Source organism: Phascolarctos cinereus, unplaced genomic scaffold, assembly GCF_003287225.1.
Source record: "Phascolarctos cinereus isolate Bilbo 61053 unplaced genomic scaffold, phaCin_HiC Scaffold_5;HRSCAF=322, whole genome shotgun sequence".
Classification (NCBI taxonomy): Eukaryota; Metazoa; Chordata; class Mammalia; order Diprotodontia; family Phascolarctidae; genus Phascolarctos; species Phascolarctos cinereus.
Window position 1 is genome coordinate 237,897,827 of NW_027555958.1, and position 22,657 is coordinate 237,920,483.

At 37.9% G+C, this 22,657-nt stretch overlaps 1 protein-coding gene across 2 annotated transcripts in view; it reads left to right on the forward strand.

Annotated features, from left to right (window-relative positions):
* BTBD9 (BTB domain containing 9) overlaps positions 1–22,657 on the forward strand; it is a 516,152-nt gene that overhangs the window by 367,976 nt on the left and 125,519 nt on the right. The window contains exon 9 of one of the 2 annotated variants that reach the window (XM_078155391.1): positions 9,448–9,603. The exons of the other annotated variant lie outside the window; for it this stretch is intronic. Within the exon in view, the coding sequence (XP_078011517.1) occupies positions 9,448–9,603 (156 nt within the window). The remainder of the gene's footprint in view (positions 1–9,447; positions 9,604–22,657) is intronic. 2 annotated transcript variants of the gene reach the window in all.

The following is a 22,657-nucleotide window of genomic DNA, read 5'->3' on the forward strand; positions in this document are numbered from 1 at the left end:
TGTCCAGTGACACTGGCCTCCTTGCTGTTCCACGAACAAGATATTCCATCTCTTGACTGGGCATTTTCTTTGTCCCCCGTACCTGGAATGCTCTCCCTCCTGCTCTCCACCTCTTAGCTTTCCTGGCTTTCTTTGGGGACCCAACTAAAATCCCACTTTTTACAGGAAGCCTCTCTCAAACCTTTTAATTTTAGTGCCTTCTCTCTTTTAATCATTTTGTATTTTTCCAGTACATGGTTTGTTCATTCATATTTATTCCCTTGTTGTCTCCTCCATTCGATTCTAACCTTCTTGAGGGTAGGGATTGTCTTTTTTTCTCTCTTTTTGTGTTTAGCAAGTGCTTAGCTCAGTGCCTGGTGCATAATAAGCACTTAATAAATGTTTATTGACTGGCAAGTTTATTATTGACAGAGAATCAAGAAAAGTCTTATTGAACAGATGGAATGTGAATTCAGTTTCAAGGGCTGCATACTAATCCAACAGGTTTAGCTATAGAATAGAGTGATTCTTCTAGCAGCAATTTAAAAGGTAGATTAGAGAGGTTTTCTTCTACCCATTTCCATTTGAAGACCCATTTTCCTTGCTGGAAGAGAAGCTAGAAACAAAAAAGGATTTGACTAGTTCTGCCTTTTCTATTCCATTTTACATTTTCATCAGCCAAGGAGAGAATTCTTTCTTTGTTTCCTCCTGCACCAAAGATAGCATTTAAGAAACCCTTTTTGGTGTCAAGCCTCCACTCCTTCTGAGTTTCAGCTTTTCTGACTTTTATCTTTGTGCCATTCTTAGGTATTTGCCCTTGATTGGATGCACTGCCTCTCTTTGCATCATATGTGTGTGTGTGTGTGTGTGTGTGTGTGTGTGTGTGTGTGAGAGAGAATTTGTGTTCTTCGAAAAGCTTCCATCTCCAAAGACAGTATGTTGGTATCTTTAAATATTTCCTCCTTTGAAATTGTTTATAGTATATGTTTCTATATAGTTTCACTATACCAAAGTGTAGTAAGATTTTTCAGTTTTTAGACTCTCCTTTTACTCATTTACTTATATATTTTAGAGTCTGTAGGTGTAGGACTATCACCTTTTTTCCTCTGAACTTTTTATGTTCTGCTTTCCTAAGATCTGGAATGCATGTCCAGCTATGAAGAATCCATCTTTACGTAGATCTAGTAGAAGCACTAATACAATGATCTTATTGGAGCCAGTATGTCTAATTTGTTGAATTGACTCCTGGGCTAGAATTCACACATTAGACTCACATTATTAATGTCACCCATTAGGCTCAGGCTGCTCTACAGAGTTCTCTGTTGAGCAGCCAGAGTGCTAGAAATAAGCAGAACTCCTGGGATTGCTGCTGTTCCTTTAGCATCCTCATTCTTCCTCAACTTCTCCTCAGTTAATATTCTAAAGGATAAGAGAGAGTTATCCTGCAGAATGGGGTTCTTTCCATCTCAGCCTTCCATGTTATTTCTCTTGGGATTTAAGGCTTCACAGCAAGCAGAAAGAATCAACCAGGTGGACTACTAGCTCTTACTGATCTTCTTCCCACCATCATTATTTCCTCAACTCTGACTCTGTCTCCCCGGATACAAAACACAAAACCTTCTGTGGCCCCAAGAGATCTGCCAGTTGACTAGTTTTCCATTCTTTCTTTGCTTCTAAGCAGCACAAAAGGATTTTACCTTTCCTTCATTAAGCCTGTCAGAGCTCAGAGGGACCTTTCAGTGAGGATCAAGAGGGTCTGAAATGTAGAATGAGTGTTCCTAGGTAGTCAGAAATTCTAGATCTAGAAGCGACTTACAAAGTGAACAGATGAACAAAATGATCCTTTACAGATAAATACAGCGTATTTAACTAAATAGAGTAAAGCACTGCTAGGTTTCATGCTATAAAATGGTATTTAAAATGACAGATGATACCCCTTTGAAACCATTATCAGAAAATGTGATTTGAGGAAGGTAGTACATACCCTTTTGATTCCTTCTGAAATTTGGAATGGGAATGCTTACCCCAATTCCTTCCATTTCTGCTTCAGATGTGAAATGAGGGGATGGGGAGACATGAAAATAACTACAGGCTTGAGAAATGTGTGTCTTTGCACAGTTTGAAACCTCCAGCTTCCGACTTGAGCCAGCTATTGTTGTTGCAGTAAGAAAATCCATGCAATTGAAGCCCTGCGTAAGTGGCTGAGCATTCAAAGAGACACATCTCTGTGAAACTAACATTATGTTGTCAGGAACTGCATTTGCCTCTTCTGTGACATGATTAGGAGGAAGTAGGAAAGATTTCTCAACCACCAATGGCTGTGGACAGTGTGGAAATACTGGCAGGTTTCAGTGAGAAGCAGCTGATGTGCCCAGACAGACATTTATTGATAGGAAACTAGATCAGTGGCACTTCTTCATGGGGATAGGTAATTGCCCAATGACAGGTTGATTAGTCAGTGACATTTGACCTGCAGATTCTATTGCCTGTGATGACTGACTTGCATTCCTAGTCACTATAGTTGAAGAGGCCCCAAGAATTTGAATCAGCACCTAGAGAGAGCACTATAGGGCTGAAAAACTAAAGCCATAGCATTCTGAGAGGGTAAAAAAACTCTGGAAATCTTCAACGTTTTCTGTCTGGGTTAGGAACATTAGATTTTCTTTCTTAAAAAATTTATTGATCCATTTTGTTTTGACATAGACACTTCCTAAAGAAACTCCCATATATCCCAAGGGTCGGTTTATTGATGGACATAATTATTTTAAGTTTAAGGTTCTTTGTAGTTGGTGACCACAAGGGCTGAAATTTAAATAATGTGAGGTAACTACATACTTCTCTGTGTGGCTTCTCTTCCTAAAAGTACAGTGTCTCAAAAGTCTTAGTGCAGTTTTAAGCTATTGATGGGTAGGGCCTTTGGCTGCTCTCAGGCACTCTAAATGGCATGGGCAATCACAACAATGGATATGTATCCATCCACTATTCTGTGTTCCATTAGCAAGCACAGCTCAATGAGCCTTCTTATTCCTGGGGAAGAAGGTATCAGTGCCTTAGTGGCTTTCCTCAGTGTTCTTTACTTGGCTTAAATTTTTTGTGAAGCAAGTAGCCAATTTAGCTACATTTGCTGCAGTGTACAGAAAATACTCCACTTGGCGCAAGTAGACCATTCTCTGTCTCTGTCTCTCTCTCTCCCTCTCTCTCTGTCTTTCTCTTTTTCATTTTTCCATCATCCCAAGTATATCTATGGTTATCCTTGACTGTTAAAAGTTTTACGCTTAGAGTTGCTACATTTACAAGCTCAGCTGAGTATCCTATGTTTTATTTAGGAATAAAAGAAAGATATTACCTGCATTGTGTCTTGAAAGTGGTTAATTGAAGAGTAATTATATAATTTTCATGTCATTTTTCAAAACATTGAAATTTAAATAACAAATGTGTGGAGGCCTGGCCATGTAAAAGGACCAGGGAAGAGATATGATAATTAATTATATCTATTTAATTTTGTAGTTTATAGTACCTTTGTCATCCTAGTTCAAGACTTCTTATCTTTCAGCTAGCTAAGTGTGATATCCTTTTAAGTGTTTTCAGGTTAGTTCAAGAAATTGAATATGTTATATATTTGTTATATATTAAGTGGTGTAATCATACAGTCTTTTCCAGCTAACATATGACAGTACTTTACTGAAACCCTAATTATAAGTCAATTAAATTAACTATTTTTACATTAGCTTGGAAGTGATGGTTCTGTAATTGATATGTGCAACGCTGTAAATAACATCACCATAATGCTGCACATAATAAACCTAATTGTAAGTAAGTAGGCTGCCCAAAAATGCAACACTGCAGATAAGAAATGGCGAAACAGACCCTACTATCTTACTGGGTGTTGTGAGGACTAAGGAGTTAATGGTGGCAAAACATTTTTAATTTCTTAGTTGGAAAATATTATATGAATATAATACATTAGGATAAAATGAGTTTACCCTAAAGTATATTCTTGAAATATATTTATAATCTTGTTGTTCTATAGGAATAGAGTTCTTTTATTTTGCAGTAGGGGAAAAAAAAACAGCAACAATTTTACCACTTACAGCAAAGTTAATCGGGCACAGAATTGCTGAACCAAAAATCAAGTTTTGTTTCGCAGTTGTTGTAGATAGCTATAAGCAAGCGGTAGCTATTCTTGTGTTTAGGGTTGGGCTTTTTTGGGGGAAGGGGAGGTATTTTCTTAAGCCTTTATTTATTATGTTTTTATGCCTTTACTTGTGCCACCTTAGCCCTTAGTTACCGTGGTGCATTTTTCCTTCTTTTCTGAATTCCTGGTCCCAACTTAAAGGTTCAGTATATCACTATGACTTGTGTTAGATTGTCTTAGGCGTAGACAAGGGGAAGGGAGGGATGCTAAGTTTGACTGTTGTTGCTGCTGCTGCTCCTTTCTTATTTCTTCTCATTTTGACTTTCTTCTGCCCATCTTCATTTCTCCTAAAGATAGGTGAACAGTCTCAAATCAGTCAGTATGACCTGATTTTTAACAAATCTAGAAAAGAACTTCATTGATAGAGATGGAAGATGGTCTGGAGAGGATGGCAGATTGAAGTATCTGTGCTTTTGCGAATACCTTAATTAATCAATTTTTTGAAGAAATCTTAGAAGCCGGCTTATCTAGCCTGCACATGACCAAGGTTCTCCTCTACAACATCTCTGAGAAATAGTCAACTAGCCTTCAGTGAGGAAAAATCCACTGCCTCCCGAGAGCCTTGTTAAAAAGTTATTATTATTTAGGTATTATCATTCCTATTTTCCAGAGAAGCAGACAGACTCAGGAAGGTTACATGGCTTGTCCCATGGTCTCGCATTTAGTGCCCCAAGCAGGATTCTTATCCACATCTCTCTTAACTCCAGTCTACTGCATTTTTCCAGTGTACCATTGTGCTATAACTGTTCTTCCAGGACCATGGGTGATATATATCTGAGTGTAATACTATACTATTAGAAAAGGCATAGATCTTTGCAATTATCTAATACAGAACTACCATTTTACAAATGAGGAAAATGTGCTTCAATATAGCAGTACATCCTCAGTCATAAACTGGAAACAAAGGCACATTTCCATCATTTCACTGATCCACGATTTATTTACTAGCCTCAGGCAGGAACTGTGACTTGGCCAGGCTCACATATCCAGTAAACATCAGAGTTTCAAATATAACCTGGGTTTTCAGTCTTCTAATCTGGTATTCTTTCCAATATACCATGCCATGCTGAGAATAGTACTAGAGGCCCTCTTGTTGTCCAGTGAATACTCATTGAGCATCTGACTGATATATAACATAATGCAATATTGCTCATCCTGCTTAGTTGCTCAGGTTGTGTGATCCAAGTGTGTAAGGGAGCTATTAATGAGTTGGGCATTAACAGTAAATGCCTGAGATTAAGTTCTAAAGTTAGGCACTGCTGTTGACACAGGCAAGAGATGTCCACACTTCCTATGATACTTCCATCTCCATCTGTCTGCTCTAGAGTCAAACAGTACATCCGTTTATATTAGGAAAGCATCCTTTATAACCAGCAGAGTCAGAAATTTCCTTTTTGTTTGTTATCTGAAGAATACCACAAACAGCTGAATGTATTATTTCTGTGGCCTAGATTAAGAGTACCTATAATTTTGGTCAAAATTTTAAGACACATGCTTCCCATTAATAGTGTATTGTACCCTCATTCACAGCCTAAAGCCAAAGCACACTTGATCATTTCACTGATTCATGATTTATTTAATAGCTATAGTTTCTTCCTGGGAGTGTCAGCACTACCACTTCTCTCACCCTCATATCTTGGAGCTTTGGTTTCTAACAAACATGGACTGAAAAATCTTATCTCTGTCTCCCAGTGGATTCTAGGGTCTGACTTGTACAAGACCCTTAGGGATCACAAATCCTGAAGCTTGGACGTTAGGCAGCATTGTTTGGGTTGTCGCATAAAGGTATAACAGCCATTTTTGCTATGTAAGTTTTTCAAGGTTAAAAAAAAAAGATTGCTATAGCAACCAAATTGAGTGTTCAGAAACATAGAAGGGCTTGTAGAATTTTAATATGCCTTGGAAAAGCCAAAAAGGTTGAATACCCCCAAAAATGTATTTGTGAGTTTATGTGTGTGATTTACTGCAAATTTCATCCATTTATCACTCTGAAGTGACTGGGAAACTTGATACCTAGTCATCATAAAATATAGCTTGAGAATTTGAAAGAAAAAAAATCCTTGTTTAGAAAAATTAACTCGTAAAGAAGACAATGGAAATTTCCAGCTTTATTTGGCTTGGTATTTTATGCACAACAGTATCCTCTATACACACGTTAGTAATTTTCCAAAGTTGTCATGTGAGACCTTTCTCAAAATAAATACCTTCTAGTATGCTGATAGTTATCAGAATTATACAAGAAAGTTCCCCTCAGAGCACCAAGTGAATGACATGTCAGGCTCTTTCTTAATAATTTTTTCCCTTATGATTTTCTGAATGGGTTTTTCAAGCTACTACTCCTGGGAGGGCCATAGGAAGAACAGGAAGATGTGCCTGTCATTTATTTTTTCTTTTGGGGACAAGGGAACCATCAGAAGCATCTCTTAACATATTGACTGAAATTTCCTCATTTAGTGTGATAAATTACCCTAATACATTCTTTAATTATTAAATTGAATAAAGTTATTCAGAAGAATGAAAAGAAGGTGTTAATGTATGAAAGGGTTAATGTGTCTCTCACCTATGGAAATAGAATTCCCTTTTAGGGACAGTCTTTGAATGAATTTCATAGCGATATTCTCCTATTATTTGAAAATCCTCTAGATTCCCCAGGCAATGTACCTTACCTAAAAGAAAGGAGAAAATTCTTTTTGAGAGGCAAAACATGTATTTTATTGTAAAGATGCTTTTGGTGCATCTTAGTGGCACTTCAAGTGTGTTTCTCAAATTTTAAGAGAGGAATGGAGTGTACATTGTACATTGGTAACTACAAAGGCCCTTGTTCAAATCATTTCAACACTTAATGATTTTGATTTTTTTTCAGTGCATCTGAGGCTTAAGTAGAAACCCTGAATTCAAGTTAGTTCTTGCCTATTATACACACTTTGCACCTTCCCCTTCCATAGGGAGATTTATTCTGACCAGTGTCCCTCAAAGCCCTGCTTTCAATGACATTTCCTGAGTAGACACTCAAGTGCTTAGCTCTTGCTAGCGAATTTTTTCCCATCATGTTGCCTCCTTATAAAAGGGACCAAGTTCATTAATTCATCATCAGAAGCACTAGTTTAGATATAAAGAAACTGGAATATAGCTTCCATACTGTAAAATGAAAGGCCACACATTTTGCAAACTATATCAACTCTTATTGTAGATACTGATGAGTATGTGGAAAAGTCAGTGTTTAGAGCCAATCTGAATCAGCTGGTACTTCTCCAAAACCCAGACTGTCGGCCCCATTGACTTTTCTACTCAGTTTCTCTTTGTCCTGGAAATGGCAGTCAAGAGTTGACCCTCTTAGTCCCAAAGGGCCCTTGTTTCCTAGGCACAAGAAATCTACCTGCATCTTGTAACAGCTTGAGAAAAGACATTTAACGCGTGACACTTTTGCAGGGCCCCCCAGACATTTATAAATATAAAGAATTTATAAAGAATCCATCCTCAGTATCATAATGCAGACATTCATTTTGAATCAGAAAAGAACCACCTAGCTGGTTTGATTTCTTTTATCCACCTCCTTTTGCCCTGGAGAGTCTCACTCACATAGGAGATAATTTACTGTTCATTTAAAAATGCTTATGGTCTTTAAGGTCCCTTCCAGCTCTAGATCCATGATCCTGTGATCTTTTATACCCTTTTGTCCTGGGGCTTCTCTATGACTATATGAAGCATAAATACAGTAATTAAATCTTATCCAGCTTCTAAAATAACCTATTCTAACAAAAAGCATGTGATCGCTTACTGAATAGTTTAGAAACAAAATAAGAATTGTTTCTGATTACATGTGTTTTACTTGTCTTTTTATATGAAGTTTATTCTGAGGCAAAGTGTTTTTTTGTTTGTTTGTTTGTTTGTTTTGGTTTTGGTTTTTTTGGTATATTTCTTTGCTATGTATATTCACCAAAATAGTGACAGGAGTCAGTACAAGATACTGAAATGCCTTCTGAATTATCAGAGAAAGATTAAATTATTTTCAATGTGGTTTTATTGTTAGGTGTATTTTATAGTATCCTAAAATTCTTGGAAAATCTATGCTCTGTGTATATGATAACTATGTTAACTAAAATACCTGATTTAATAGAATTTCCTTTTTTCCAATTATGTGAACGTATCCTACATTTTGTTAATCGATTCTGCAAAAATGATAGTGGGGGGTAAAGATCACCTGGTTCCCTAGGAGCAGAATTATAAATGGTTGATCAGGAAAATGACATTACAGCAATATTTTATGACTTTGTGGTAGGTTTTGATTATAATGTATTTAAAATGGTATTACAAAACAGTATTGACAAATGATAATTATGTGATAAATGATGATTATGTGAGCTGTGCTTATACTTCTTTAGTTTAAGCTTTTTTTATTTGTTTTATGCAGTGAGTTCATCATGTAGGACAGAGGTTCCCAAACTTATTTGGCCTACCACCCCCTTTTAAAAAATAAAAAGTTACTCATTGCCCCTCTGGAAATGTACTTTCTTTAACCCTTTAATGGTTTTTTTTAAATTTGCCTCATTTCAAAAATATATCATTTTTTAAATGACACATCTTAAATTTAACAATTTATTGTAAATGTGTAGGTTTTTTCCTGCATTGTGATTTTGATGATGTAATATTACATCATGTAATCATATGGTATCATATTGTAAACAAGTCATTACATGCACATTCCTACAGATGCATACTGAACTTCCTGGCAATGCATGACATGCTCGCATGCCACCACTTGCTTGTTAAGACCTGTTGGTCTTGACCACTGATGGGTTATAACTTGCATTTTGTGTGTTTATTTGGAAAATAATGTAATCACTGCAACTCTAACTGTGTTACGTGACTGATAAAACATGTACAAATGGTTTTTTAAATTTTGTTCTCTTCTTTCCTCATGCTTCCACTGCCCCCTTATTTTTATTCAACCCCCCCCAGTTGAACCCAAGGGTACTAGCCCACCCTTGATCATTCCAGCACCCCCTCCCAGGGGGCGGTATCTCCCACTTTGGGAACCTATGAATTGTAGGGAATTCCCAGTATGGAAACTCTATCTACTAATACAGCTTAGCAACTCTCCTACAGCTTTATAGTCTTAGAGAGTTTTCTGAAGTACTTTAGAGGTTAAATAACTTGCCATGTTCACATAAGCAAGTATGTGAACATGTGTATCTGAGGCAGAACTTGAATCCAGGTCTTCCTGTCTCCAAGGCTGGCCTTCAAACCTTTGTCACTCTGCTTCTCTGTTTAAGAATATTGTCTCCCTGTGAATTGGCACAACCATTCTGTAAAGCAATTTACAGAATACCACTTCCTGGCCATCTCCAAGCCATGCTGCCTGCACTTCGGTCTCTTCCTCCTCCCACCAGAATTTGGACTCCTACCCCTGGGACATTGGGCTCTGATTGGTGAGCTTTTACCTTACCTTGCCTGGTCCCAAGCCCACCATTTCATTTCCCAGCCATCTCCAAATCATGCTGCTTGCATTCTGGAGCCATACTGTTGTACACATAATCTCCCTTTCCAACTCCAGCTCTGCATTTATGTTGTCTTCACCTATTAGAATGTAAGCTCCCTGGGGAAAGCCCTGTCTTGCTTGCTAGTTTTGTATCCTTAGTATTTAGCACAGTGCCTTGCACTATTTTTTAAAATTCATTCATTTTGAAAATATACTTAAGAGAATGATTAAATTGTCCATACCCTTTGGTCTAGAGATTCCACTACTGGATATATACCCCAAGGAAGCCATTGACAAAAAAGAAACAAACTATAGGCTAAGCAGTACATCACATTACTTAGAGCAGCCGTTTTTGTGATAACAGAGAACTGGAAACAAAATAATATGCCATCATCTGGGGAATGGCTAAACCACTTGTGTTACATGAATGTAGTAGAATGTTAAGTGTACAACAAGAAACAAACAGGATGACGATAGGGAAACATGTAAGGACTTGTGTGAACTGATGCAGAGTGAAATGAGCAGAGCCAAGAAAATAATATACACAATGATGACAACAATGGAAATGTAAAGAGCAACCACATCTGAAGCTTGCAAAATTATACTAGTCAAGTGTAGCCTCCAAAAAGATGTATGGGAAGACTTCTCTGCAGAGCGGGGCACCATAGGTGTGCAACACTACATATAACATCAGACTTTTTTATGTATTGGTTAGTTTTACAGAGCATATTTGTTCTTCCTCCCTTTTTCATTCTCTCTTTTAAAAAAAAAAAGGGAAGGCTCTCTCAGAGGAGATTAGGAAGGGATACACTGGAAAATGTAGGTGATATAAAAACAGGAAATAACAATGAAAATATCTATGTTTCAGTAGATCACATTCCCTATCTATAAGACCAGGAGATGAAATACACCTTCTTTATTGTGAAATAGCAGGTAAGGAGATGAGATCTGTGCCACATGAGAGAAAACAGCAGTCAGTGTGTTCATGTCATCTCTGGTCCTGGCTAGCTCCTACCCCAGCACTGTGTGTATTTGGTATGGAATCACTTAAGAAGAGGAAAAGGAAGATGTGAGTGATTTTGGCAAAATTTTGGGGCTGTGAAGAATTCAACTTGCCTCTTCCTTTTCCTAGTTTCAGAAAAATCAGGTAATTTCTTTTAGACAGTTAACAGTTCCATAAACAGACCAGAGGAGAAAAATTGTTCATTGTTTGAGATCCCCAGACTAACAAAGATCAGTTGTTATGGTCCTTCCATTGAGATATGAAAAATAGCTTTGTGGTGATGGTGTTCACCATAGAGAAATTTTACTGATAATCCTGGATTTGCCACTGTGATGGAGGAGCTTTCAGCACAGAGTTCAGGTCAAAGAGGACTTCCCTATAGATAGTGAGGCCTTCCAGGTGTTCCTGTTTGTAGATAACATTGTACTGATTGCAGCAAGGGCTGGAACACTGTAGAGACTCCTGCAAGAGATCTCTAATCACACAAAGGAGCTCAGTCTGTCCGTCCAAGTCAATGAAAAATGTCTGTCAACCATATTTCAATGGGTATTTGGTGCCAGTAAGAAGGGGCCAGGAGCCACTGTATTTGGACAAGTTGAGTTGAAGAAGAGGGGTGTAGATTGGATTGCTTTCAAGAAGTAACAAAACTTCTTTACTGACCCCACACTTCCTGTGAAAGCAGAGACCCATCTTTTCAATACCGACATTCTGCTGATGGTGCTATATCATTCAGTCAGCAAGCATTTATTAAGCCCTTTGTGCCAGTTACTATGTTAGACTCTAGGCATACAAAGACAGGCAAAAACACCTGACCTCAAGAGTCTCCCATTTCTAACTGGGAGACAACATGCAAATAATTATATAGGCATAAGATCTATCTAGTGTAAATGGAAGGTAATCTCAGAGGAGCAGCACTAGAAAATTAAGGAATGACCAGGAAAGGTCTTCTGCAGAAGGTAGATTTTGAGCTTAGTCTTAGAGAAAGCCCAGAGGTAGAGGTGAGGAAGACGAGCATTGTAGACATGAGGGACAGTCAATGAAAAGGCACAAACTTTGGAGATAGATTGTTGTGTGTGAGGTGGCAGCAAGTGAGCCAGTGTGAGCTGGATCAGGAAGTAAAGTATAGAAAGACCAGAGTAGTCAGGGGCCCAGTTGTGAAAGGATTAAATGCCAGAGGATTTTGTAGTAGATCCTGGAGGTATTAGGTAGCCAGTGATGTTTATTGGAGGGAGTGTTGAGAAGTGACATGATCAGACTTGTGCTTTAGGAAAATTGCTATACAGCAATGGAACATGAAATACAACTGCCTTTGGAAAACTAAAGATAAGTATTACAGAAAGGGCAGTGGAAAGGCACATGATGACCATAAACAGGCTGCCATATATAGCCAATGGGGAATTCCAAAGAAGTATAGGAGTAAAAGACATCAAGGAATTACATGATAAGAAGAGAAGCTAGGATGGCAGGAACAGGGGGTGACAGGTAGACAACCAGTGTTCCACTGGTGCTCTTAAAACATCAGGAGAAAGTGAGGCATGGCTCCACGTGTGATGCCTAGTGGCAGACATTTGGGAGAACATTGATAAAAGTTACAGAAGAGAGATAGGTATGGAAGGGTTATGATTTCGCATCAGTGGAGGGAATTTATAAGAAGATCACAGATCTTTTTGAGTATTTGAAAGTATTTATTTAATTTGCAGTTGGAGGAAAAATGTTATCCATTAAAAATCTTTTCCATTTGAAAAAAGGTTGTTGCATGGGAAGACCAAGGTACTCCTTATACAAAATTTTTTTTTTTTGCTTTTTTCTACAGCTGTGGTCTGAGTCCTGGCTATTGGTCTAGCAAAATCTTTACCTGTGGTCACAGCAGAATAAGACCTGGTATGAAAGTCTAGATGGATCAGCAAAGTCCATATACACCAGTGGAGAAAAACTCAGAAATTCCTGTCCTAGTCAAATGAGAAATTAGTAGTGATATCTGTTCAAAGAGTGTCCTGTTACCATCACACTGGCTTCGTGTTTCCTTCCTGTTTTATTTTGATATAATTAAGTAGATATCATTGTACCTTTTCTATTTTATTATAATAGTAATATTTCTGAAACAAAATTAGATTATGTAGCCATAACATTTATTCTCTGACCTACACTTGTCTTTTCACTTATTTAATAGGGAAGAAGCAAAGCAATAAAGTAGTCCCATCACCATTTCTGAAAACTAGGAGTTTGTATTTAGCTTTGATTTTTTAAGTGGAATGTTTTACTTTCTGTTTCATTTCTCAGCTTCAACCTTTTGCTCTTAAATTAAATATTAGGGATGTGAGGTGAAAGACTGGTCTAGAGCTGTCTGTATAGTTGTCACAGTAAAAGAGATAGGATTATATATCTTCAGCCCAGCCAAAGATTTCTTTTGGGACTTTTCCCTGTAAATCTATTAAAACACAAACACATTCAACAGAAGAAAGAAGGTTTAGGCATTTCTAGGCTGTATTAAGCCTTGGTTTAAACCATGTCTGTGTTTTTATTGCCTCCATGTCCTAGTTATCTCTGTTTGGTGATGTCATCATTATTTTTCTATCTAAACCCCAGTTCCTTTCGTTATACATACTGCCTGTCCGAGGAGGTGAAATGAAAAGATCAGCCTTTCAGGAAACAGATGTTTTATATTGAAGCTTCTTCCCTGAAACAGTATTGAAAATGAAAATCCAAGGAGTTGGGACCAAGATAAATGCAGCAGCTTTATTTTCATAATTGATACTCTTGTAAGAAATGCTCTATAAAGATGGTGGCAGAAAAGGGGAGGGTAGCATTGAGGGTTGTGGTTGTTCAGTAGAGCCATACCCAACTATGGTGCCAGGAAAGCCGTTCCAGGGTACCACAGTAGAGGAGGTCATACTAAAGGCTCTCCTTTTTCTCCTCAGCTTCCCATTTCCCTCCATTCCTGAGGCCTGCGATTGGTTCCTAGGCTCCTGTGACTGTTCAGGAATCTCATAGCTTGGTCCCTTGTAGCTTAAGGATCATCATAGTTTTTAATTGAGTTGAATACCAATTTCTGACATTGCCTTCTATGACTTAAGCCAAGTTGTCCTGACTCTCTGACAGCCTCCAATTCATTACCCACCTTCTCTTTGCTCCTCAGTATGAGTTGTGATGCTCACTATTAGGGAATCAGTGCAGTAGTGGGATGACTAAGAGAAACCACACCAATCAGTGGTCAATGAACTTACCTTCTCTCCCTGTACTTCTCTGGCTGTCAACAGGGACGATAATGTAATATTGAGTATGTTTGCAGGTGCAGTGTTGGAAGTTTTTTATTGACAGAGATAACCATCAGGCTTCTGTGTAGGCTTTTGCTTGCCTAAGTGACAGTGAGATAAAGTTGGAGCTTCCAGCAGATTGGGTAATGGAGCTTAGTGGAAATAAATATTTATTGTTCTGATGTAGGAGGGATGAGCCAGCTGAAGAAAAGCTATGTGGTGAAACCCACAGGGCGAGATTTGCTAATGAAGCCTAATTTTATATTTGAGTCTAATTTGGAAAGTCCCAGCAGCAGCAATGCCTTAGATATGCACTCTGGTGATTTATTCATCTCTGCCTCCTCCACTCAGATATTCTCCTTCCAGCTATCCAATATCCATCACAGGAAAACACAGTTTCTGTATAGGAGTTTACCCTGGTAGCTTGCCTAGAATACATTTTGAAGGATTAGTGTACATGGCAGGGAGACTGGCCCCTGTGCTCTGAGTGCTCTGAGTGCTCTGGTGAATATTCATATCAGCACCTGGGAGGGTTATTTCTAAAAAGGCAACTTGTACAGAATAAATTTCAAAGAGGGAGTGTTTTTCTCTTTGACAATCCTTCAGCCAAACAAATAAGGGAAGGAGGGGCTACTCTACCACTCTGAAGAGTATAGATGAGACTGAACATAGCAATCATCCTTATAATAGAGGTAGTTTTCTCCCAGTGGAGCCTTTTCTGGGGCTCCAGGCCTAATGAGACAGTACCAGGCAATTCCTGAGAAAAACAACAACTGCCATGTTTAGCCTTTGGCCCTGAAACCCACACCAGTTTGGTTTAATTACTTCTGTTTAGCAGTTTAAAAAGTGATAGTTATTAATGTTGGTTGGAAACGTTTGAATTAAAACTACTGATCTCAGCTTTGAAATCCTGGATCAAGAAAACTGTACCAAGCCCCCAGTGATCAAAAGAATCCCACTGAAAACATAGTTAATTATTTTTTCCCCCTCGGCCCATTTAAAAAATGTGCATAAGATTTTCCTTTCTTTCCCCCTCCTTCCAGTCCTTCAAAAGATTTATCTTACAATCACGTGTTTAAATTGATTCGTTATCTTTTGTTTATAAGAATTCATAACTGCAGGGATCCTCACCTTAAAATGTTTGTGAGCATGGTGTTACTCTTATTGGTGCAACAAGTACACCACATAGAGAGAGGACTATAATTTATTGGAAAAATAAGTCAGATCTCAGATGTAGTGTATTGTTGTAATTATCTGGGCAGTTAAATTTTATAACACTTGAAATTTAATATGTTTTTATTTTTCCACTTTGGAGTAAAGGTGTTATAATGTAGAAACCTTCCCAGGAAAATTTCATGTGGGAAATTAATTTTGAGAAGGCATTTAAGAGGAGAAGAATTAAGGAGCTGATAAATGCTAAGATTTTCACATTACAGAGAATAACAGAATAAATTCCAAAGCCAGGAATTTAAGAAGAAAAAAGAAGTAACTCAAGGTAGACCAAAACTAAAAGAGGAATAAGTGAATATCAGAGCTGAATGGCATAAATGACTAGATACTGTTAATAGGATGAGGAATTATAGTGTTTACCCTGGACTGGAGGTCAATTCTAATCTCTTTTATACCTCTGACTAGTTATATGGTCTTTCTGAACCTCCATTTTCTCAAGAAGGTTTGACTAAATTACCTATAAGGTCACTTGTTTTGTTAAAGCCCCTTCTGTTTGCGCAAGTGATTGTGGCAGGATGCTAAAGAAGTGGGTGTTAATGAATTAATGGAATGATGAAGAAATATTTATTATGAATTAATTTATTAAACGTTTACTGTGGGCCAAGTGCTGTTGTATGCATCGGGAGACACATAGTGAAAAAGAAGAGAGTCTTTACTCTCAAGAAACTCACTCTCTAACTGGGGGAACAGCATATTTAGGAGAGTTTAGCTGTAGGCTAAATATTAAGGCCCAGAAGTTGTAAGACTATGTATAGCTACAGGTGGCAAGGCCTGGGATTCCTTAAGTTGCTTCTCCTTAAAGTATCTGCCCCATATGAGAGGCCTGCTGCCACTGGGAAGGAGGAGAGGAGTCCGTATTAGGGTCAGAATGGAGAGGGGATTCAGGATTCACTATGGTTTGAGTGAGGGTGGGAGTTCAGTGACCAGCTAAGAAGGGAAAAGGATAAAGAGGCTTTGTTAGGAATGTTGAGTGTAAGATATGTGGAGGAAGGAGACATGGGGTTGCCCTTGGCAACAGTTCTGGCTGGGCCTTTCCAGGCACTCCCAGATGGGATCTGTCATCAGGAAGGAACTAAGGATCACATAGTTTTTAGACAGTCTATCAACTTTAGTGTAGCTGTTGGTATTTTAAATGTGAGATTTTATTTTTTTGTCTAATGACCAGTGCTTGGAGATACTACAGGAGGAACTGAATCTTAACAACTTTACATTTTTTTTCTATAAGGGAAACCAAAAGAAAGAAGTTACAACTAAATGGATGGATGGTTTGTAAGTTTTCCCTAGGAAGGTTAAAAAAAATAAGTTAAGAGAGTTGGTTTTCTCATGTACCCAAAAGCAACAAGAAATATAATTTCATGGAATATTTGCTTATTTTATATTTCCCTTGACAAGTATTAGCAGAAAGACCACCATGAAAATAATTATAGCTTATGTACCAACACCTGTTGTGAATAGTGAAGTAGAAAAATTCTGCAAAGAATTTAATCAGACCCTCAAAATTAAATCAGGATATACTTTGATATTCAGTGCTTTCTTTGCAAAGGTGGGAATAAGTAAGGGTAGCAAAGAATATATTGGAAAACTTGGATCAGGAATAAAGAAGGAGAGAAGCTAAAGATTTGTAGACAAGTCTTGTGTCATACGGAAACCTCACACCCATATATGAAAACTTTTTTTATGAAAGAAATTGAAAGACCCTGGGTATGATGAGTGCCATAATATCACACACAAAAAAAAATAACTCCATTTTAAAAGAGAATACTTATCAACAATGGTGATCATTCCTGAATCAACTGTTCCTATACCGTCGGACCACCAACTTTTTTGAGCAAAGATAAAAATAAATACAAAGCTGAAAAATTAAAATGAGAAAAACTGTGGCATGCATTTAAAATAACTCTAACCCAATTTACTTAAATAAATTTTTAACGATGAAAATTGTGATAATTGACAGAAGGAAAGTTGTAAACAGTGACTATGATTATTTCATGTAAAAGTTTAAGCAATGTAAATCAGTTCCTATAACATGGAGACCAAAGAAGTACTTTTCAAACATGTCAAAATCGCAAAAGATTCCTTGAAAATGTAACAGTACAGGTAAAACTTTGTTTGACCCTGTGATTATTAATCTCAAATGAGACATAAAGATGTTGGCAACTGTCCTGGAGGATATCTTGCATAAAGTCAAATCAAAAGATATTCCCTTAAGATGATAAGCCCCTTCAGATACTCCTCTTTGTAAATGACATTGGACTGATTTCATCAAGCCTCAAAATATTATAGAACCTCCTGAATAAGAACCATAATAGCTCATCCAAAGAGTTCAGTCTATCTACCCTGGAAAGACTGAGTGAATGGAGAATGGCTTTTGTCTGATGGCATAGAGTTTGATGGATAGCTTGTAGACCCGGCCTATCTATGCATATATCTTTAACAGACACTGAATAGACATTCCAGTGGGCCCAGAATTAACTTGGGTGAAAGAAGTGAGCTGACTTATCTTTGAGAAACTGAACAGTGTTTTAAATGACTGCAAGCTTCTCTCTGAAACAAAGGCCTATTAAAAAAAAATCACTGCTTCCAGTGATGCTATTTAGATGTAGATCATGGAATATCAGACTTTTGAGAAGAATGAAGTTTCAAGGCACTCTAGCACATGGTTAATGTGAGTAGCCTACAGCATATTACCAATGAAGAATTTTGCAGGAGAAGCTATATTAAGGATATCATAAAGAGAGATGTATGACCAGAAATGGGTATTGACTGGTCATGTATCAAGAGCAAAGGTCAGCCAGTGGATTGCATGTTTCTTTTTGTTTTTCTTTGAAATGTCAAGAGCTTTAAAGAATGGCCTTGGGGCAGCTAGGTGGTGCAGTGAGTGGATAGAGCACTGACCTTGAAGTCAGGAGGACCTGAGTTCAAATCCGGCCTCAGATCAAACACTTGACACTTACTAACTGTGTGACCCTGGGCAAGTCACTTAACCTGAACTGCCTTTAAAAAAAAAAAAAGAATGGCCTCAAACACACTGGGTGGATGTTCTGTGGAGAAATCATAGGGAGACATTTTCATTGGCTGTTCTCCATGCCTGTAATACTCTCCTTCCTCAGTTCCAGTAGCTTCCTTCAAATCCCAAATAAAATCTCTCCTACAAGAAGTCTCTCCTGATCCCTCTTAATTCTAGTGCTTTCCTTCTTTATGTAACTTGTTTGCATGTTTTTCTCCCCCATTAAACTGTGAACTCCTTGAGGACAGGGACTGTCTTTTTCCTTTCTTTTCCTTTCCTTTCAGTGCCTGGCACATAGTAGGCACATGATAAATGTTTTTTGACAAGAGGCACACAGTATTAGATTGCATGGATAGATTGTGATCTGCACTGTTAGAAGAGATAGTCATATTAATGAAATCATCTCAGAGAATAATAGGAATCATTGAGAGACTGAGCAGAGAGAACTATACTGTTTGGTAGCTCATCCTTGCTTAAATGTTCTTTTGCCTTTAGCTTTACAAATGAGACCTCCCCACCCTCTTCTACACCCTCTATTTTCTCCCTTTATCACCAGGTTGAACAAATGCAAAAATCTGCCTGTAACTAAATTCTGCATCTCCCACAGACAAATTCCTTTGAAAATTCTACCCAGTGGAATAGAAAGGAACAGAGAAGCGTATTAAATTTCTTTAGCCCTTGCTACTTAAAGCTTTTGTAAGTTCTGTGCATCTGCTCGTGTATTAATGGGGGGTCAGAGAATTAGTGGGGAAAATTGAAGGACTTGCAGTGGTCGTCAGAAATGAGACCTTGAGAAAATGGAGGTATCAAAGCTAGGATATTTTCTTTCAACTGTGGGATTCTCCCACTGTTCAGAAGGTTAGGATCCTAAGGGAGTACAAGGGAGTTGATAGAGAATTCCAAACACTAGCCAGTGATGACATCATACCCCTTTTAATCTGATTCTTCCTCATCTTCTCTTATATTCTACCTTATCTTCCTTTAAGATGAGCAGTGAAGAAGGGGAGACTAGAGGCTTAGTACTAAGTGCTGTGGTAATAGTGACTATAAAACAAACTAATTTTTCTAGTAAAGGTTAATATAACTTGGTGAAAAAGACTGTTAGTCACAAAATGGAGTTTTATGAATGATTGCAATGAAGTAGTAATGAACATTGGGTCAGTGGAATATCTGAAAAGAAGCAGTAAATGCGTAAGAGTTAGAAATGGAACATGAAAACCAGTGAAAGGAATAGGAGTTCACTGGGAAGGAAAAATCATTGCTAAAGTCCATTAGTATATAATTTATGATATTGGAAAAAGAAAAAACTAGAAACCAGTAATGAGTTATTGGGCAGGGGCAGAGGAATACTGATGAAGAGAAGGTTGAGGTTACGTTCTTCAGACAGACCTTTTATGATAAAAGCAGAGCAGTGCTTAACAGAGGCGAGGAGGGCTGCTAATAATAAGATGGAGTGAAAGAATCAAATCTGTCATGTAAGCCATGCCTTCATATCATGAAAAATGATTTAGAGAGAGAAGGAAGCCAGGAAAATTTGTTCCCCCTGACCATTGAATATGAGATGATGATGATGATGATGTGGTGGTAGTGGTGGTGGTGGTGACAATGACAGCAGTGATGACGACGATGAAGATGAAGAAAACAGCTTTTATTTTGCTATATTCTAAAAACTAAAAATTGGATATATTGAGTAAAAATCTATGAGGTATAATTCCTAGGACTAAACTTGGAGATTAGAGAGCTCTTTAAAATGTTTATACTTTCTTCAATCCCCATTTTTAATTTCACAGAATTTGGAACAAGAAACAAAAAGCTCACAAGTGTTTCTTTGTTGTGTTCCCCCATTAAAAAGAAACATGCTCTCTTTGCTCTTGTAACAAGATCGGCCTATTGAGGGTCTTCCCAGGAATAGGACTCTGGAGAAACTGGACTTAGAGCCTTTAGGTAGGAAGGGACAGGGGAAGGATTATGCCCATATATGTGTATATGTGTGCATGTGTGTGGTGCATGCAGGGGGTAGGTGATGATGCATCATCTGCCTAGAGCCGGGTTGCTTTGTCCTCACCCAATAATTTGGATACCACTTCAGAGTCGAGTCAGGCCAGTATCAGCTTAGTTATCACTGCAGAGGTATTGCTGAAAGCAAGAAAGATGGCCTTGCTCTAGAGAAGGGAATTGATGATACAAAATTTAAACACTTAGTGAAAGATCTGTAAAGGTAAGCACAGCTTAGTGTGTCATTGCTCTAAAGGTCTGTAGCATAATGAGGTTTTGGTTTTTTTGTTGTCATTGTTTGTTATCTTTTAAGAATATATCTGGATCATTTAAGTGGGTCCTGATATTTTTGATGCCCACATCTTGCCTAAGGAAAGACTGTTTTGAAATGTCACCTTGAGAAACAGAGAAAATGGCCTTTCAGGGAAAAGGTATTTGTCCTGTACCCACCTCTCTTGTGCCATTTGATTTGAAAAAACTTTAAATTCTACTAAGGTAGACCCAACTGATTTGGAATTCGTGATAATCCGGTAACAGACTGGGCTAAAGTTTATTTTTGTACTGTATGAAAAAAATGGTTTCCTAAATGAGTTAATAAGGCATAACAGATTGCTGGGTAGATGTTTGTTCCCTTAATTAAGGGAATAAACTGTATATGCACTTGAAAGTCTCAAAACTGAATTTTTTGAAAGATGCAAAGAATCACCACTGTTGACTGTTAGGTTAGGTAGATTGCTTTTTGCTCTTCATGGATCATAGGGAGTATTGATAGTCGTGTCCTCTAAATGCAATCCAGTTGGTAGAATAGAAGCTCTTTGAGGTTAAAATTTGATTTCAGTTTTTTTCTTTATCTCCACACCTGTCACAGTGTCTGGCATCTAGCATTTTCAGAAAAAAAAAACAGTGATAATGGCTAATATTTATATAGTGCCACCTCTGAGCCAAGCGCTGTGTTAAGCACTTTATAATTATTATGTTATTTGATCTGTACGACAACCCTGGGAGGTAGGTGCTATTATTAGTAACTAGAATATCTTGCAGCACATTCTGTAATTCAGAATGGCCTCCTCAGTTTGTCCAAACTAATGAGATTTGCGGTCTCTTGTGTCCTTATTCATTGAGACAAGCTTTTATGGAAGAAAGTATCTGCTTGTGTAGTTGAATTTCACATTCTTCCCTATATGAATAGACTTCTGAAAAAGGGAGTGTTCAACTTTGTGAAAGCTTTGCCCTGTTCCTAAGATGAAGGATCACCCATCCATTCGCTCAAATAATTTTTCAGCAATCTAGGACTGCAGGCTTTAGATCTCAGTGCCGACACTCCTACTCATGGTGCCATAGCTACCACCCTAAATCAGGAGCTTATCATTTTCCATCCATCTCCAGACCTCTTTCTCCTCCCACAGAAATGGAACTTGGACCCTCTGGCACCACCTCTCCCCTTTGCTTTCCACCTCTAGATATCCTGTATGTGCATTATCTTTCTCTATATGAATGAACATAGGCTCATTGAAGGCAGAGACACTCTTATGTTTGTATCTGCAGCATTTAGCGTTATGCCTGGAACACAGTAAGCATTTAAAAAAATTTTTTTTACTCCTTTCCCATCAAGTAGATTATAGCAAAAAACCTCAAAGAATTTGAGAATTGGAAGAGTTCTCAGCAACCATCTGATCCAACCCATACACCAAAGGAATCCCCACTTTACATGCCTGACAAGTGGTCATTTCCTTGAAAATTTCTGAGGAGGGGAAACTACTGAGGCAACTCTTTTTACTTTTAATCAGCTCTAATTATTACCAAGTGTTTTCTGATTTCATGTCTCCTAAATGGTTTCCCTGCATCAAATCTGCCCTCTCCAATCCATCCTCCATATTACTAGCTGCCATAGTGATAAACCTAAAAAAGAGGTCTGACCATGCCTTTCATCTCTTCAATAAAGACATTAAATAGATTCAGAGTATTTATTAAGCATTTACTATGCTCTTCACAAACTAATTCCACCCTACTTTTCCGGCCTTATTTTACATTACTCCTCTTCACATATTCTGATCCAGACAAATTGATCTGGTCTGGTTGCTTTTCAGGGTCCCTTTTCTTCATCTCTGACTTAAGAATCCCTACTTTTCTTTAAAGCTCAGGTCAAATGAAACCTCCTTCAGGGCATTTCCTGATTGTTCTTTCCCAGCCCCTAAAATTTAATGCCTTCCTCTAAAAAAAATTATCTTGTGTTCATTTAATATGTATATTTATATGCATATATTTGGTCTTCACCCTATTCCCAAAGGAATGCCAGCTCCTTTTTTCTAGCACAGCACCCAGCACACAAGAGGTGTTTAATAAATGCTCTTACTCATGAACTGCCCGGCTTTGGGCCAGATGTTTACATCATTCCAATTGAATAAATTTTCAGCATCTAGTACTAAGATTGAAGGCACCTCACTAGGCACCATAGTATCCAAAAAGATGAATAAGCTATGGCCCCTTCCCTGAAGGAATATTCTGCCTTGTAAAG